Source organism: Magallana gigas, chromosome 6 (assembly GCF_963853765.1).
Source record: "Magallana gigas chromosome 6, xbMagGiga1.1, whole genome shotgun sequence".
Lineage (NCBI taxonomy): Eukaryota > Metazoa > Mollusca > Bivalvia > Ostreida > Ostreidae > Magallana > Magallana gigas.
This window is the reverse complement of record NC_088858.1, coordinates 31,072,709-31,092,941: the sequence shown is the minus strand read 5'-3', so window position 1 is coordinate 31,092,941 and position 20,233 is coordinate 31,072,709. Positions and strand designations below refer to the sequence as shown.

At 33.2% G+C, this 20,233-nt stretch overlaps 2 protein-coding genes across 2 annotated transcripts; one reads left to right on the top strand and one right to left on the bottom strand.

Annotated features, from left to right (window-relative positions):
* Positions 1-59: 59 nt before the first annotated feature.
* LOC105327996 (ataxin-3) lies at positions 60-5,425 on the bottom strand. Its single transcript, XM_011428704.3, has 7 exons — positions 5,278-5,425; positions 4,683-4,847; positions 4,163-4,299; positions 3,850-4,004; positions 2,623-2,859; positions 1,862-2,155; positions 60-1,288 (listed from the first exon to the last, which is right to left on the bottom strand). Exons 1-7 carry the CDS (start codon positions 5,299-5,301, stop codon positions 1,224-1,226), a joined length of 1,077 nt encoding a protein of 358 aa, XP_011427006.3. The 5' UTR covers positions 5,302-5,425; the 3' UTR covers positions 60-1,223.
* Positions 5,426-11,807: 6,382 nt separating this feature from the next.
* On the top strand, positions 11,808-19,185 carry LOC105327999 (uncharacterized). The gene is given in 7 exon segments (XM_066088250.1): positions 11,808-11,841; positions 12,890-13,033; positions 13,241-13,554; positions 15,671-15,701; positions 16,956-17,099; positions 18,537-18,779; positions 19,045-19,185. Coding segments are annotated over 7 exon segments (939 nt in total). The 3' UTR covers positions 19,074-19,185.
* The last annotated feature ends 1,048 nt before the right edge of the window (positions 19,186-20,233 follow it).

The following is a 20,233-nucleotide window of genomic DNA, read 5'->3' as shown; positions in this document are numbered from 1 at the left end:
TATATTGAATTTTAAAAGTAATTAGTCTTACAAGTCAAAAAAAAAAAAGAATATAAAAATGTATTTGATGTCTTTGAGAAGACATTTTTATTAGCACAACCATAAATAGTGAATACTGATTCAATGCAAAGTGTCATTTTACTATAAATTGTAAGGAAAAACATTTTACAGTTGCACAAGTAAATTTTTAACCATGATTTTCTAAAGAAATACCAATATAGTTTAATAATCAATACAATTTTTCTCATTGTCCCATTTACTTCAAACTCATTAATTTCCATGATTCAACATACATGTATGTAATACTACATTGTTAAACCTTCCCAGTTTAAAATCAAAATAAATTGTCATAAAACTCATCCTTATTGTATATTCATGATTTTATACATATGACATATTTTCAGTAAATAAACACAACTGTGAAACTTTAAGATTTTTAATACCCCCCCCCCCCCCAAAAAAAAAAAGAGACTAAAAAAAAAAAACCAACAACATTGAAAGAAAAGTATCAAATACATTTTACTAGTATCTAGATACAAAAACATTTTATTTGTTCACAATGTTCATGCTTTGCAATAAAAAATAATATCAATCCAAAGATGTAAATTCATTGCAAATATTTCAATACACACAATTTAGATATATACTGTAGCAAGATGATTTAGTATTGGTACATATACATGTATATATAATGCTATAAAAAAAAATGACAACTTTTGACTAAACTTTAAACTCCAACAAAACTATCCACTATTCAGAAATATGCACTATTTTTTGTAAAAATCATCAGATTACATCCAATTTATAACTGGAAAAAAAGCGTTTGCATCAATTGTACTACAGCACCAAACAGAACAATTATAAGCCACAAACAGCCAGCATCCACTATAGGAGCAGTTAGAACCTGACGACTGCAGCCATTCTTCAAGTATATAGGTACATACAGTGTACTGCCCATCAGTGGTGAAAGAAAAACTGGGCCGTACCAACAGTGAGTATATCAGAATGATATCACAGGGGTAAACTAATATGAGTACCGATGAATACGCATGTACCATGCACTAGTTAAGTAAATGCACAAAAGATCTATTGGTAAAGGCTGCGGGGATATGGCACCGTTAGCTTAGTCAGTAGATGAAGTTTCTGCCGACCGATGATGAATTTGAACAGCCAGTTCCACCCTTCCTTGGATTTCTTCAGGTAACGTTGTTAGGGGTGTGTTGTTATCCCTGACCCTCCATGGACATTGCTATTGCTTGTTTTAACATCTCATCCTCTGGGATGTCTTCTGTAATCAAAATAAATTTCTTCTTTAAATTGAATTCATTTTCCTCGCTGCATGTAAATTGATAGCTAGACCTTAGTTGGAGTTTAAATACAGGGTACCGGTACATGTACTTTGTGTAGTTTCCCCAGTATTTTACATGTAAATGTGAAATTTATATATGAAAAATTCTTTTAGATTCAATGATACAAGATCCAGGTACATGCACATTCATTCATTACACCAAATACAATGTTCATCTACCCATACCGCAGTTCAATTATCATTTCACTTAATCACAAAATCTACCAATTCTAGAAAAAATGGTATTCAACAAATTCTGAAGACAACTAATGGATGGGTGAGTGGCACTAAAGTTAAGTTAAATGAATGCACTTGCCAAAGAATACAAAGAATTGCACATAACTCCATTAATAATCAATTTAACAGAATTTTCCCTTGTAATTGGTGATTAAATTTGCATTTTCTAAGTAATTGTGCCCATGTCTGGTTACATACAGTCACGTACCATAGTTATATATCATCCAAATTTTCCAGCAAAGGTCAAATCAAAAGCAATCAAATGGGATAGAATACCTTCTTTAGATTCTTTCTCCATTTGCTCCTCCTGTGGAGAACCCTGGCTTTCCTCTGGCTGGCTGACTCCCTCTGGCTGGCTGACTCCCTCTGTTGCAGTTGATTTAGGGTCAGTAGGCTCTGTGGTCCTCCCTTCTTCCTCAGTGCCCTTGGCTGTCTGATCCAGCCGCTGTAAGAAAGCTAGTCTTTTCTGTCTCAACTCCTCCTGTGTGGGAGCTTTGACCTCTTTGGTAGGGGCCTGAACCTTATCTTGACTTGGTCCTGGCGGGGGGTTGTCATCTTCTATCACATATCCTAGTAGTGGGCAAAATATCATTATGAAACATGTGAAGGGCACACACACTAAACCATTCATTCAACACAAAACCAATTTATTTTGAAAACAGAAACTTTTATAATTAGATATTTTAGACCTATAGTTACTTATATAATTAACAATGTGGCATCATTTTAAGTTCATTGAATTGTTTATTTTTTAAGAGGCTCAAAAATCATTGTCACCCATTGCTTATTTTTTTAATGGTCTCAAAACCACTGTCATTCAATATTTTGCTTCTGACAATGATGGATCTTGGGGTGACAATTTCCAATGTTATCTTAGCTTGCATATAATACACAATTAAGTAGACTTTACCTACAAAATTTCCCACCACTGTACATATCACCACTGAACATTAATTAAACCACCACACAAACTGAACATACCACAACTGTACATACCATTAAAATGTCCCCAGTCCCATTCCCGACTGTGTACGTACCCTCTAAGCTCATCTGTAATGCCCTCTGTAACATTTTATCATCTTTCTCGTCCTCACACCGACTCTGCATCAGCGCCCGCTGTAGCTCGGGGTCGTCCGTCTGTGCCTCTGACTTACTGATCGACTGGTTCTCGTTGATCAGCCGCGGTTTGATCAGCTGTACTGCAGGGGCAAGGTTCAGGAGGTCGTCAGCTTCACACTCCGGCAGCCGGCCAGTTACGATGAATATAGAGTAACCTGTCCATCAAAAAATTATAAATTTAGGTGGGTGTTTTGGAATGGGAAAGATCACTTCTGTATTTTGGAGCAATTTGATTTTTGTTTCCACACACTGACTAGATTTATAATCAATGCAATAATAGTGCATGTACCAGGTATGTATTATTGCTGATTAAAGTTTAGAGGTTTCTAATAACTTAACATAAATATAATTCGTGATGTAAAATATATGGTCCTCATCATCACAGACTTGGTAACTTTTTTTTAAATTTTTGAAATTAGGCATTAATCTTTTAGAGCTGTTTTTCCAAGAGCCTGGACTTTTGGAGGGATTTTACTAGAATCATTTTAACAAGACCTTGGACTTTGGTTGGACGTAGCTATCTATTCCTTGCGTCAAAACAAGTTTAATGACGCTTCTTCAAGCGAATATGCACCGATTGCGTAGGCATAGCTCAAAAGCCAGACAAATCTTGTTGATTTCAGAGAGCCATGGCTGAGTGGCCAGCAATGAAATAGACAGGCTTACGTCACATTGCTGTCTGACAAAACAAACCAAAGTCCAAGCTCTTGTTAAAATAGTTCTATCTGGTTTGCTCATCCATTTTTTCATGATCTGCACTGTTGAGTCACAGTGACACTGTTTCAACTGAAATATACCGCCCTTGGATGAAGTCAGACAAGTATCATTGCATTCAATGTATTCATATCCATTAACCAATGACTGGACAGTAGATCCAGCTTTCATCAAACTGGAGTTTGACACATACTGATCGAAGTCCAAGCTCTTGTAAAAACAATCTAATTAAATTGTTGTAAAAATATCTCTAACATTGATATAATTCACTTTAAAATTCACTTGAAAACAAGCATCATACATAACAAAACAATAATCTAGGAACCAGAGAGAGAGAGAGAGAGAGAGAGAGAGAGAGAGAGAGAGAGAGAGAGAGAGAGAGAGAGATAGAGAGAGAGAGAGAGAGAGAGAGAGAGAGAGAGAGAGATCACCTTCTTGTTGCAACTGTGTGAGAAACAAGGAGAGATAGGTATCAGATATGAGTTCAGGACCCGTAAGGAGGGAATTTAGGTTAAACCACTGCTTTCCAATCTTCCTGATACAAAACCAGTGGTCTCGGAAATTGCATATATAAGCATTCTTATCTCTGAAATTTGAAAAAAAAAGATCTTTGGTATTTGATGATGATTAACACATGAAACTGTATTAAGAATTAGTCAAGAGAATAGAGATTCTTAATACATTCGAAGAAAGAAAAAATTTTGCAGAGGTAAAGAAAAAATAATTATCTGCTTTGCATCTTACACAGGATTCTGTCTTGCTTCCCTAGCAATAGGGTCTTGGGAGTTAAATTGCACTAGGTTTAAGCCCCATACTTGTATGGCTTTGTCTATTACTTGTATGGAGAAGAATCCACTGTCATCAAAGTTACTGGAACTTTGCTGATAAAATGTAGGAAAGTAAATACTGATGATTAAAGTAATCATTTAGCCTTAAATGAAAAAAATATCATTTAAATCATTGAATTCATTAACTTAATGTGTTGATACCATTTTCATCATACTAGCCAATGGAATGAATTGCATTGTTAAAATGCTTTCTTTAACAGTATAAACTGGGTTTGAGCAGAAAATAATAAATTTCACATAATTGATTATAAATTGAATGAATTTTAGCAGACTGATATGTGACATTGACACAACTGAACTCATATACATGTATACTCATAAACATCAGGTAATTTAAAATCGACACTATGCAAACAATCAAACTTTTAAGTTTATCAAATTGTTGTATGATATAACTGAAACAAGCAGAGACTGACCCGTATAAACCTCTGATACTCTATACTCTGTGTCCCTGCTTCTGCCATCCGTAACCGTTCTGATTCATCCAGCTGACGAGCAATGTCGGCCAAATCTACTGCACTGAAGTACTGTCCTTGTAATAATGCATTCAAGCAATGCTGAGCACAAAGTGACCCCTCTTGCTGGAAAATATTATCAAATGGGGAAATTATTTATATATGTTATCTTTGTAAAGAAAGATAAACATGTACTTAGTTTTGTATTTCCCTGACTTCACCTCCATTTTAGATATATAACTGTATAATATTTGTACTTCAATAATTCATAAACTTTTCAAACAAGAACCTTTTCTTAGAGATTACAATAGTTATAAAATTGTCAGCAGGAACACACAACTATTTGAAAATGAAAACTATTAGTCTTTACTTATAATGCTTAGACCTGTAGAAATTAGAGCATAAACATCTATTGTGCCAGGATATATGTAAACATCTTGTGAAAACAGTAATTCTTCTTGAAACATCTGATATATTTTTTTCAACTACACACTTTTATAGATTCTTCAATCATTTAATCTTTACAAGAAATCTAAGACTCTGTTAAACTACTCACTTCTTCGTGAAATATTGCGTCCATTTGGATTTGTGATTTTGTCAAATTTTGTGTATCTTATCACATTGTTTACAAATAATGCGGATCTCGATCCCGACTTAAATTTGTTGGACACTCGTTGGAAAAACCCACTAGATTTCTAATTTGAATACAACTGAAAATTTAAAAAAAAATGATTGAACAAAAACTAGAAGGTTACAAAAATATTTAACAGAAATAAGGTTAATAATAGTTATTATTTAATCAATTTTCTTGTGATTTTTTTTTCAGATAATGTAAATTTTAAATCAGAGCTACGCAAATCCCAATTTTGCAATTTGTCTTCCTGATTACAGCATTACAAGAATAAATAATTATCAGATTATTATGGATAAGCTGATGATTGGGACAATAAACGAAAAAATATGGAGTAAAAGTCTTACTGGAGTTGTCTTTCGTTGCTCTCCTTTTCGGCATCGATCACGTCATAAATAATTATTCTTCTTTTTTTTTTGGTAAGATAATTTTCTCTACTTTTATAATAACAGTGTTATTAACTTATTATTATATTATATGGAATTATCTTGTTACGAAAAAAATATTTATTACGTCAGGTGCCTGTACATTTATCTTTCAGAAACATTTTTATCAAGCAATTTATACTCCAATAATTACCGTGCGTATTACATGTATATCATAAATAATAAATATAAATGTTCAGGTACTGTGCACACTTTCACATGCAGTTATATTGTGAAACAAGTGCTCGTAAACCATTCCGTTTTTACTAAAATCATGTATAAAAACCAATTAATAAATTTTAAATCTCAACTCTAAGCAATTTATTATGAGAGACCATGCACACAACTACATATACAGTGTATATACAACACCATATAGTTTGAGAAAAACCGATCATGGATTTTAAAACTTTAAATATTACGTCAAGTTTGATGCGACATAAATCGTTATTATAAATTATAGCACCACTTACTTCATGTACGCATCGATCTGATATTGTAATAATTAATAACAAAGCAAAATTAATAAATTTCAGAAATCACTTTTCCCTTCAGAAATCATGATGGTCTTTCTTTTGTCATTCAATAAGCCAGAACCACATCTTACATAAAAAAGATTTACACCCTCTACAATTAAGCTGTGGAATGAACTAAGTCTGGACTTCAGAAGTCTCCCATCATTGTCTTCTTTCTCATATTCCATTAAGAAACAATATTTTAAAACTCCAAATTAATTTTTCAATTTTGGGAATCGTAGAGAAAATATTATACATAGTCAATTAAGAAACAATGCTAGTAGTTTAAATGGTGACCTTTTTGATGATTTCATCCGTGAAAATTCAGTCTGTGAAAATTGTGGCTATCATACTGAAAATGCATTTAATTTTTTCTTTGACTGTTATAAATATAATGAAGAAAAAAACAGTGTTTTTTTTAAAATCAAATATCAATGTTAAACTTACAAAAACCAGTAAATTTAGATTTGTTGTTATTTGGAGATGATGACATTTCATATGATGAAAATACTGTACTATTTAAACTAGCTCATAACTAAAATCTAAGAGATTTATCATAACTATCGCTATATATCCAATACATGTACGCAAAAGAAGTATTCTTATGCTGTAACCGTACTATTTAAGTTTTTGATTATTTTGGGTTTTTTTAATTTCTTTTTTTTCAACAAACAAGTTTTTGCTTTTTTCCCCTTAATATATATTCTTATGCCTACATCATACTATTTTATAAAAAAGTGTATAAATTTGTCATATATATCTTGCCCTTTATATGTATTACCTTACACCTCATGGAGAAGGCTTACATAGGCATTTCCTGCTGCCTAATCCATTTATGTAAATATATATCTGCACAATAAAATATGTTCAAATCAAATCAATAAATTTCAGCTAGGTCGTAATATTCATAGAAATATCATTTAATACTAAATTTAAAAAAATGATCGTTGCTAGCGCACGATATTGCACATTGACAAATTTACAGAGCAGACTTCAGAATAAGATCAAACATAATCAAATGAATAAAAGTACAGAAACGGAATTAATTTTATTCTAGCATATAAAAAAATGAAAAACCAAATCGAAAACAAAACAAAATGGAGGAGGAAGGGGGGAGGGGGTGAAAGAAAGCAAAAGAAAAAAAATATTAAACAAACTTGACAGTATATGATTCAAAGTGAGTTTTTTAAAGGAATGTCTATACAGTTCTTCATACACAAATTGATCAAAGTCGAAAAAAAATTTAAATATCAATATTGCATGTTGATATCTATATTTAATTATTATTATTTTTATATTAAAAAAAAAAATACCCCCCAAAAGTTGTCTCGGCTGCCCTTGACTAAATTTAATCCGCAATGCGACATAGCAAGAGTAGTGGAGTATAGCGAGAGATATCAATCGCGGAGATCGATTGTCCGATAGAGTCGGATAAACCGATCATTCATATGTCGCATTGCGACAAAAGTGGCTACCCCTGACCGCATTGAAATCTTTTTTTTTAATTGTTAAACAAACTGAATAAACACAGACTAAATCTTCAACTGAATACAAGACCCCCAAAAATTGATCTAGTTTTACAAACAAACAAAAATGAGAATGCAGCTCGATTTGAACAATAGAATTTCATCAAAGTCGCGAACTACAAAGGATTTTTAAGCGTATATGTGCTAACATTTAATAAATGAAAGACCCCCACCTTCCCCTCTCAATTTTCTTGCGACGACTTTGAGGTGAAGAAATTCCTTTTTACCTCAAGACTTGCCGAGCTACTTAGCCTCAGCAGACGTGTCGAAGTCGATTGCTTGTAGACGCGAATTGTAGATAGGATGTGTCAGCTGCTAGTCATTTTACTGGCTTTCATCTGTCCTAATTACCCTTGGTCCCCATTGAACCGTCACCTCTTATGGTCTTCAAGAGAAACTTAACAAGCTATCAAGGGTATTGATTGGGTATTCCACATACTATAAGTATTCTTTATGTCCGAGGGCCCTCCTCTAGTATATGAGACGCAATGGCCGTGAAATACCATCGCTATCTATTATGCATCTATTTGATGACCATTTGGAGACAAATCAAATGGTATTTTAAGGCAAGAATATAAAACACGGGATGAAATGACCACTGAATCTGATCAGCTGTGAATATGGACGACATTGATATGAAAATTAAAACATGTACGATGACGATATTTTTTTTTTTGGAGAGGGGGGAGGGTGGGTAGGTAGGGGGGTGAAAGTTGTCAGTCATAATTTTGTGTAATTATAAGACTCACTTGCTCAATTCCAACTGACAACAAGTCTATGGACACATTCGAAAAAAATGTAATAATAACAGAGGCAGGCGGAAAAAAGAAAGGAATGATCGAAATTCTGTTGCTACTTATCGAACGAGTGCATGATGACGCAATTCCTTTCAGCTACATGTATCATTGGAAGAGTGAAATCCCAAAAGACAACGCTTCTAAAGATATTGAATTCTAAGACTTGTTATGGAAAATGAAATTAGGGATCATGCATTTTTATCTCGCTCTCTTGTAAAGATTAGAAGTGTGACAATTATATATGTTTTAAAGATATTGTTTGTTGCAACGTTATAATATTCATTGGATTGGAAATTATTTTATACAATAGTTGAAGAAAATATATCTCTTTAACAAATATATACCATTATTGTGGTGCCATAAAGTGAACATTACGCATTTATTGAGCGTTAACAGGGATATGTTCAGTAGATGAAGGGTTGACGTAAATGGTAAATCTGATAGTATTCAGTGATAATCATTTTATCACCCCTTCTTGAAACATCACAAAAACAATATCATTAGTTTTCACTTTGATGTAGTTGTGAAATCACCAAAACCACACAATACAAACATTACAGATATGTAATTTATATCAATTGTACACCACATATTACATGACTAGGAAGGACGGGAAATGGATAGGGGGGGGGGGTACCGTAAATTGCTACGTATACTGTACATCATATAAGTCAATTAGAAATAAATTAGATTATGCAATACCAGAATGTGAAAGGAAAGTTAAACAAAAAAAATGTTTATTGCTTAATTCAAACTTATGTACTTTAAATAAATTCTTTGAAAAACTGAACGATCAATGAACGGTACACAAAGAAACAACCGAGCCACCGTCAGCTACTGTGTACATGTATCCCAAACCCGCCAAAAGAGCCCACAACAATGACACTATATACGCCATATAAAAAGGTGTCGCATTGCGGCATATCGCTATAACAACTGTCCGAGCCTTGTGTGTACGTACGAAGTGCCATACTTTATATTCTTCTAATAGATACATAATGGCGCTTAGATAATAACTGAATATTGATCTGCGAATTGACCCGAAATTCAATGCTGTTTTGCCCGAGCACTAGCTGCGTTCTTCAGGTGCTATCATATTTTTAGAAGAGGAAGAGCCAGACATAGAAATATTTATATCGCGACGTGAGGCTGTTTCTATTGCGACTGGGGAACTTGTTGCGGTATATTGATCCATAATGAAAAATAGCTTTTACTTTTTTTGTATATATGATACGATTAATTGTCAGTTCAAGGAAACTTAGATTCTCTACTTATGACTTATGCAATATGAAAATGAATAACTAATAACATAAATGATCGATTTCATGAATTTTGCCATTTTTGTCCAACTTATATTCTTGCCACCATATACATGTAAACAACACTGAGACATTAGATGCGTTTGAGGGTTTTTTTGCATTATACATTAAACGTTATAAAGTTATAATAAATGAACGAATATTTGGTTTGTCGACTATAGCAGAAACGTCAGAAAATTAATGGAACTGTATGATTTTAGAAAATAAAATCAAAGCCTTTTTTTCCTAAAAAAAAAAGGCATGGTTTTCGTCTAAAATAGTAAGAAAATAAAAATGTATAAGTGTCTTCGTTTTTAAAAAAAATATTTTAAAAAGCAAGCCTGTAACAAAAGAAAAAGAATAATAATCACCGTTGGAGTCAAATAAGCCTGATTTCGGCACAATATCTGATAGATGCTTTGAATAAAATTGGAATTACGACGGACAATGCCACTTTCATTAAGGTATGTCCGACTTTTGAAAGCGTCATTCAAATTATTTGTTTGAACGTCTGACAAATTGTTACTGATGCCGACCCCGCCTCAGTTTTCTCATGGAATATATTAACAAACAACCCCACCCACAAAAAAACCCGCTACACCCCACCCCCCCCCCCCCCCCCTGAAACCCCCACCCCCAAAAACACAGAAACATTTATACAAATTGTAACAAGTGTGTGATCGGTTTTATTTTTTTAAGGCCAAAAGATCAAATTTACCCAAGTTTATATTAAAAAACACTAGTCAAACAATGTTATCTTTCCCCTAACAATTGATTATTTTAGAAGTTCACAGATCAGTCTTGAAATAACTTTTTTTTTAAAAGAAAGCTTACTCGAAAGACGTCAAGATTAGTCAATAGGTCAACAGGTTTACCAATAAAACCATGTAAAATATACGGGAAAGTTGTTTGCATATTCCATACAAATATTTTATTTTCATTTTAAATCTATAAGGACGTTACATCTTGCTTAGGAGTATTGCATAATTATTCTATATGTTTGGCTGTCCGTGAAGAATTGCATCTTTTTTCTGGGACTACAAGTCTACAGATGATGCCAGAATCATGACGTCATTATCAATTTGACGATCAATAGTTTTGAAACACCTGTATATCTATTTCTAAATTTGCAACATACCCAGAGAGTTATAGGTATATTTCAATAACGTTTTATAAAAAATATAATTATTCCATGTTAAAAAAAAGTAAGCCAAATTAAAATATTTTCCTATGACACTGTGATTAACGTCTGCAAATAATCCAGATTATCTAATCAGGTTTGTGTATTAGTAAAGCACCAAGGTTTTTTGTGCTGTGCGCTAAGAGTACGCATTCATTAAACTTGATACCAATTCTGACCTTCGGCTTCCAAATTCTGGGGACCATTTATATACAAGAAAAAAATTAACATGCGGCACGGGACACACAGCAAGTAAGTAAGACAGCACATACACACCACACATAATTACAAACAATCTAAGCCCTCAACCTTGACTTCGCCGACAATGACAACAGAAGACTCATAAGAAGTACGCTAAATCTAGATCGTTCCCTTTGATACGATTAAGAATAAAAAACAATTCGTCTTTTCATGTGCATGACAGGCTTCACAATGTCAGGTGTTGGAGCAGACATGATCCCCGCAACAATATGCGGGATTTGTTTTGATTTACGAACGACACCACCAAATTGCCATTTCCGGTCAACGTTAAAATGGTAAGATTGTGTAAATGTTTCCTTTTCGACATTATGTCTTTTGGTTATTTTGATTTCTTTGCACGTTTTACAATTAAATTTGCAATCATTATGAAGTATGTCTTTCCTGTCATAAGATGTCATATTGTTCATGGAATATGTAAATATTATCATAGTAACTTTAAGGTTTTTATTCGCAATGTAGAACAATTTAACTTCTGAACAAGTTGCTGGTAAGTAAATGTATTTTGCTGCAATTTTGCTGCAAGGTTTACTAATAAAAAAAAAGAAAAGAGTGATCGCTATTATTAAAAACAATGTTACACGCCTAATACATGTTCCTTAATTTCCATTAAAAAATAAGAAAAGTAAGCCAATTGTCATTTTGATATTTGTACATGTACTACCTAAACTATTCTTAATGCATTTTGCAGATTTGATTGCTTTAATTAACAGCATGTTTAATTGTTTGTTTAAATACAGATTTAAATGCTAGTACATGTACATGAATACGACTGTTGTTTCAGTATACAGTTTTAATGGATTTTTGTAGAAAAAAACTTAAAACTGTTTGCATCAAATCCATATTGAATCATCGATGTCATATCAAAACATGGGTAACCAATTGACAGAACCCGTATATAATAATTAAGAATGTGTAATTTTCACTGAATTGTGATCAGACATGTTGCTATTTGTATAACAACTCTATATTTTTATGCAATCGTATCGAGAAAAACGTTTTTTTGTGTCACAATATTTTGGTTGGAGAAATATATGAATGGACAATGAAATGATCAAATAAGGTTTTAAATGCCTTTGACCTGATAACTGGATGTTTAAGAAACTCTCAAAAGAAATTTGCTGAACATTGCAAGTTCAGAGCATTCGTTAAATTTCCACAACCGAGTTTTACTCTGAAAGTTTAACTCAAATACTGTACCTAGTTTGATTTTAGAGACACTGGAATAAATAAAAAAAATTAAAGTATTAACTTTTTAATTGAAAACTTACTGGAACATAAAATACCGGTAAAACAATATTTTCTTGAATTTTCTAACCGTATTAAGTGTAAAAGAGAGGGAAGGATATCCGCAATTGTGTAAATATTTTAGAAAGATGTCCCTTTGACGAGTTTCCACTATAATTCTAGAAAAAATATTAATGATTCTTTGGAAATTAGATTAGTTTTAAAGGCATTTGTGAGTTTCTTCATGTAAACGGGGTTTTATTTTATAGTTATGAGCATTACGCCATTAATAATGGGGTTTGTCTCTACAGAATTTAAAGAGGCGTTCAAATTGTTTGATAAGGACGGGGATGGAACGATCACAACGAAAGAACTGGGGACGGTGATGAGGTCTTTAGGACAAAATCCCACAGAGGCCGAACTGCAGGACATGGTCAACGAAGTGGATGAAGATGGTAATCCCATTTAATGGCGTTCGGCTTATGCCGCCATGTTTAATTTAGTCTTCATCATCAACGTCAGCCAAAAGCAATCGGCAGCTAAACTTTACAATGCTTACTTTGTGCTATATTTATGACGAAGAAAAAATAAAAATAAAAATTAATGTCGTTAATCACAAAGTAATACAAATGTTTTTAATGCGTTTGATTTTGATTTTAAAGGCAACGGTACCATTGATTTTGGCGAATTCGTTCAAATGATGTCCCGGAAGGTTCAGGACGCAGATACGGAAGCAGAACTTCGGGAGGCCTTTGCAGTGTTCGACAAAGATGGCGATGGCTTCATTGGGGCCACTGAGCTCCAGAGCGTGATGTCACAGCTCGGGGAGAATCTGACGCTTGAGGATGTTCACTCAATGATCCGTGAAGCAGATCAAGATGGCGACGGTCGAATAAACTACAAAGGTATCCATAACAACTTCACCCAAACCAATCCAAAACAGAGATTAACTCGTATTTCAATATCTGCAACTATGGTATAGTAAATGATTTTACAAATAATTTAACATACATAATTTAATGACTTTTCAATAACACAAATTTTGTTAACTAAAATAAACCCCTCATTTTTGCAGAATTTGAAGCTATGATGACCCAGAGATAGCATTTCGAAACACATTCAACATCACTAGACGCTACAGAAACATTTTCGTTGGAAGCAAACAGTTGAGATATTCAAGTGCTCCATTGATTCATCAATTATTTATTTATTTCGTTGTGTTTATCCGAGTCATTTTGGAGTTCATTGAAATAATTGTGATATAAGATAAAACAGTTCGCGATTATTTATTTTTGCGAGTTTTTATTTTTGTTTTGTTTGCTTGTTTGAAATTGCCATTGATTTCAAGTTCTTGATTACATTATTTTCATTGTATATGTGATATCATCTCAGTTTACGGAGATGTATAATATTTCAAACGCAGCAACTTATTGTACTAAAAATGTTATTTTTTGTTTTTATACACAAAGACATAATTCAGACTATATATTGTGTGATTTTTGTTCAATTGTTTTGTGTATCGTAACTAATCAAAGTGTTATAAACTCTTTACACAAAAAAAAGAAATGAAGATATTTTAGTGAATGTCACTTCGTTGCTTATTTTTGTGAGATTTGAGGTTTTTTTGCAAGTAATGAATTCTCTATTATATTTTCCTTGATAATACCCTACTATACCAAAAATCTAGTTTGTCTTTTAACGTGAAGAAACTGTCATATGCAATAATCTTTTTTCAATAACAAATGCTCAAATGAACTGCAATAAAATATGAATTTAACGACACTTCCCAAAACTGGAATCGATTATGCAATAAAAGCCTTTGGCTTGTCTGGTTGAGGTTAAAAAAGAAAATTGTTCTTCTTCTCCTGCACATTGGCTCGAATACTACTGAATAATAGTCAGTTGCAAAAGGGATTCTGAAACAAGAAATCTTTTAGTAAAAATTGTGGTAAACTCTTTTGAGAAGAAAATCATTATTTACTCAAGGAAAGAAGAAGAGAGAGAGAGAGAGAGAGAGAGAGAGAGAGAGAGAGAGAGAGAGAGAGAGAGAGAGTAGGGACTTTCAACAGTAAAGCAAAAAGACCTTCCGATTATTGGGCAGCCGATACAATCAATAATAACAAAAACCCGATGACATGGAACGATTGGTGGCTTAGTTAAATACATTTGGAAGCTATTATTGAGTCGATTTCTAAATTCACACAGGACCAGACTATGTAAATACAGCGTAACGCAACAGAAAGCAGCAACCGTACCGTGCTCTTTTAACCAAGAAACATTGTCACTTAGGACGCCGGGGCATAGTGTTATACACTGGAATAGGATAATCAAATATCTAAAAAAGAAAACCTGAGATGGTAAGTAGATGTTTAATAGATTGATGGATTAACAAATATTTTGTGTCCTTTAGTTTTTCAGCGCATCATGTTTTTTTTTTACCGCGATGTATGAGGGATTTTACATTATTGGTATTTGTTTCTATTGCTAATTGGGTAAGCATTGCGTGTATGCAAATGGTGTTTTATCTTGTCAAATCTATCAGTTATCCTTAGTAGTGAATTAATTTTATTTTCTTTAAATGGCCATTATCAGTACCAGGGTACATTAACATTGAAATTAAATCAAAACAAATGAAATTCATGTATAAGTATGAACTTTACAATAGCTTGCCATTTGTAGTAAGCTTTTCATCTAAAAAGCAATTTCTCTGCTGTTTTTGTCATGATGGACAAGTTAGTTTTCCAATGGAGAATACATACACTATTTAGGTCTTTAGATAATTTTGACTTGATAAAGACACAGAAAATTCTATATGTATATATGAACAAGAGAGCTTGCGCTTCAGGTTAAATCTGTTCAAATTGAAAGCATTGGTTTACTTAGAGATTAAATATATAAAGTTCACGTTAAAGTGAAAAATGATGTTATTCAGCTAATCAAGATCTTATTGATCAGAATTTGGATTAAGGTGTCTAAAAGCATTATAGTAATTAAGGTTTTCATAAATGGAATCTACCCTGTTTTCCTCTTTGGATTATCAGACAATTTTCCCCTGATGATCAATACGTAATTATATCATTTTTATCCTTTAGGCCGACGAACTGTCAGAAGAGCAGATAGCAGGTGCGTTATATTTAGTAGCTAGTAAAAGAAAATTATTCTAACCCACTTCCGGAGTTCCATTGGGGTCCGGAGCCAAAGTTCCGGAAATTTGAGATTCAATCGTCATTGTTCATTGAATTTCAATACTAGGCAATCAAGTCGAAATGTCTTCATTGTCAGAAAACTAATGAAGAACAACATGGAATGATCAGGAGTAGGGGAGAAGAAAAGTGCAGTCGATATATAGAAATGATAGCTCTTCTTATCAGTAGGCACGCAAACATTTCCATATTTATTTCCAGTGCAGCAATTTTTTGGCTACAAAATAGAGAAAGCGAGAGCCAAGGGTCAGCGTATGTAATTGCACTGCAAAATTTCTCAATCAGTTTGGAACTTGAATAAACATGACCATGTAGCTTCAGTGGCTCTGTGCACGTATACTATACCTGTAATTAGAATTGACCATATCAGAAGTGATACATATAACTATTCGGAAAATCCGTAATTTCTAATTATGGACAATACAAAATCAACGCGAAGTACCAAAATCTTAGTAATGCTGATTTACATAATTACGGGTAATAAATTCAAAAATCAATTTTTAATATTAAAATACGTTAATTTTTATTCCATTTTATTACAAGATGCACTTATATCAAATGTTGATGTCTAAGCTTACATAATCATTGGCAATCCAATGAATTTTCTGGCAATGCCCTTAAAAAACATGGACCCAAGCGAACCATTTACGAGTGTAATGGCGGAACATTTGATCCCAGAATCCCCTAGCACCGGTTTATTTTTTTTTTCCTCTTAGATATATTTGCCAAAGAATTTTATTTTTTATTCTTTGTTGGGAGAGCTAACAGACATTGACAATGTAATACTGTGAACTAATATTTGAGCTTTGCTGTGCTGATTCATTTGCACTGTAGGCCATTGATTCCGTGCAGGAACCTTTAGCACAATTTAGCTCTACTTGTCTTCTCTAGGAAACGGTTCGATTTATATGTCTGTTGCCGATATTTTTTGTGTTTTATTGAAATTTAATGCCCTTATATTGTCCTTTACACTTTTAATTCTCTTTCGTCTGGTTCTAATAGAACAATACCACAGAGTACAGGAAAAAATATATCAATTTAGTCGTACTGCGAAGTGTGAAAATCCTTTATTAAAGAAAATTGCCTTAGTTTCCTCTATTGTTGTATTTTATACGATCGATCAGAACAATTTTGAAAACAGTTTCAACAGCAATTGTACACAATTATTTTACAGAATTTAAGGAAGCTTTTAGTCTTTTTGACAAAGACGGCGATGGAACCATATGCTCCAAAGAACTCGGTACCGTAATGCGGTCTCTAGGTCAGAATCCAACCGAGGCTGAACTCCAAGATATGATCAACGAAGTCGACGCCGACGGTAAGAGACTTTTTACCCCCAAAAATACCACGCCAAAGAAAATAGTCCGCAACAAATCTTTGGTCGTCGACTTTTTTCTTCAGTGTTTGATGAAAAAAATTGAATATTAATGTAAGTTGTGCTGTCCTTTCTAAGATTTTATTTACGACCGGAAAGGGAATAAAAAATAAAACCCTATGTGAGTGCCTGTGAAGCAATGGTTGTTGGCACGATAGAAGGACACGAAATTAAACTACTCCTTTTTGAATTCGAAATAATGAAATATGACTAAATGGATGTAAATCAAAAAGTCGGGAAAACGTACATACAGGCTATTAATTTCATTGTAATTGGCATTGATGATTTTCGTATAGTCAAACGATTTAGAAAGATACCCACAGCAGAATAAAGATTGAAATACCGTTGACAAAGTATTCAAAGGGTTGCCTTTCCAAATTACACAAACCTTTGACTGAAAATTGCTCGTTGACATCATAGTCTGCTTGAAGTCATCCGACACATCAATGGCTATATGGATTCCGGAAGACCGTATCGTATTTCTATCAATATTTAACATGCCTTGTAGGTTCATTATTCAGCAAAGCGGGCATAAAATGATAATGACCGTTCCTATTACAATGGTAGTTAGGTTATCAACATTAATAAGTAATGTAAAGAACTTCGAATTTTAAGTGCATTGAGATAAATATTGAAAGTATACAGTGTATATCGAATTCATGTATTATATATAAGTACATGTATAATGCAATTCAAATATTTAGTCTCCATTTTCTGATCATGGTGAATTGTAAACAGGAAAAAAAAAATGTTGGACAACGGTTACTTTCTTAAACCGTCATAAGAAATTCATGAACATATCAAAGTTTTTAGAGCAATATGTAACAAAATAATTGAAGATTAATTTCTGAGATAAAACTGCAATTTTCAGAAATATGTTTCCTTTGAGGTCTTCCCCATAAGTCGTGAAGTTGTCATTGGAATGGGTGATTTATGGTTCTCTCTGATAGAAAAAATCCAAGTTATGTCCAAAAGAGCAACACTATCTTTTACTGAATTGATTAATGGCACCCAGCTAGAGTGAGTCCTATTGATTTTACCGAGAGAAGCATTGGTTCTCCCCTTTTATCTGTGATTAAAGCTATCTGTCGACTATATGTTTTGTTTGTCGTACAGATTAGAAATGGCATGTCCATCCATAAATTTCAAGAAATGTCTATTTCAGGAAAAATGATGTATAGATCAACATCCTTAACGGTAGCCAATCGGATCTGGTTTTTAATTTACTTCCTGCAGAAACGAATTAGACATATAAATCTTATGTCTGCGATTCATTTTTCGTCTGTTATTAAAGTTTGGGTGTATTATCATAATTAATTCTTGCGTAAGACTTGGACAGAATTTTGTTGTTGCTTTACACTGCATCTTTCTTTCAAACAGGCAATGGGACAATAGACTTTCCAGAATTTCTGACAATGATGTCACGGAAAATGAAAGACACCGACTCGGAAGAGGAATTGCGGGAGGCCTTCCGAGTGTTCGATAAAGACGGAAACGGGTTCATCAGCGCGGCTGAATTACGTCACGTGATGACAAATCTCGGGGAAAAACTCACAGACGAGGAAGTAGACGAAATGATACGGGAAGCGGATATAGATGGCGACGGTCAAGTTAATTATGAAGGTATCAGTTGCACTGTGGTGCCATTGCATCTTTCATTCACTTTTTTGCAAGTTGATGTTAAAAAAAGAGAAGATATATTAGCATTAACTAATTTCAACATCAGAAATTACAAAAGAAAACCTACATAAATGACAAGTTTCAGCGGTTTCCAACAAAATATTTTATTTACACATATTTTTTTTTTTGGGAGGGGGGGATATTCTTTTGTCATGTTATAGAATCGAATTTAAAAACATTTTCATTAATTTTGTTTTCTGTTTTGCAGAATTTGTTGGAATGATGACAACAAAATAGAAAATAGTTTTCTCCATTTCCTCTGTTCGATGAATTTCTGATCAACTCAATGGACTCTGTTTGAGGGACAATCACACACCACCAAAGAGAAACACAACTACTGTTCTTTAATCCTGATCTCATCATGCACAACATGGGTGTGTGCTCCATCAAGCCCCGTCATCAGAAACCAGCAGATATACAGACCGATAGACCAAGTTTCCTATTTATGTATTCTTTCTTAGAACAATTAACTGTGGACAATTCACACGTTATACCTTTTTTCTTGATTTAATGTTTTTATTTTTCATGAATGCATATATATATATCATGTTAATACATTTAATATATACGTATTTTCATTAAATATAGTCAAGTTTTATTCATTTTCATTTTTTCCCCACACAACTGCTATATGAGGTATCATTTGAAAACATGAGCAAAATGAAAAAAAAAACATAGCCACGTAAAGTGTTCACAATAAAAACATTAACTATCTTGCTACAGGTACAGTGGTGATAATTTTACTGACAAAGAACCACTTTTTCTTATTTTTTTTTCAAGAGTTTTGAAACTGTTTTACACTATTTGAAAAAAGGGACCTTGAAATATCATTCATGAGATTTATTCTAATAACTGTTAATAATTTTCTTAACTCGAAATCCGTTTTGTTTCGCTCTTAATAAAACATGTTTTGCTTAGTAAATATCTAACATCAAAGACATAATTATAGTCTTTAGTATGCCCACAAATTAAAAGAAAAATTATATTCATCGTTATTATGTTAATTCGTTACGTTTTGTAAACATTGCGTTTTTGAGAAGTTCACTAGTATCTCGTAAACCGTCGATGAAACGTCGCAAACGTTTTAAGAATCCCTGTTTTGATATTACTTCAAACATATCAGCTCTCACGAAGGTAAACAGACAACAATAGGGGTTTTACAAGACTAAATATCCTCCAAGATTTTAACATTCACGCAATTTGTACTTTACATTACCATTCCAATTCATAAAAATCATGAATGTTCTGAGCAGTATAGTCTGTCATTGGCAGCAAGGGGATTAAGATATCAATTGGCGTATTACGTTAAAAGATGACCCCTATCACCCGTGTAATGAAATATTTTTTGCACACCCGAAACCTGATATGCAGTGAAGCAAACAGATTTGAGAAGGCAC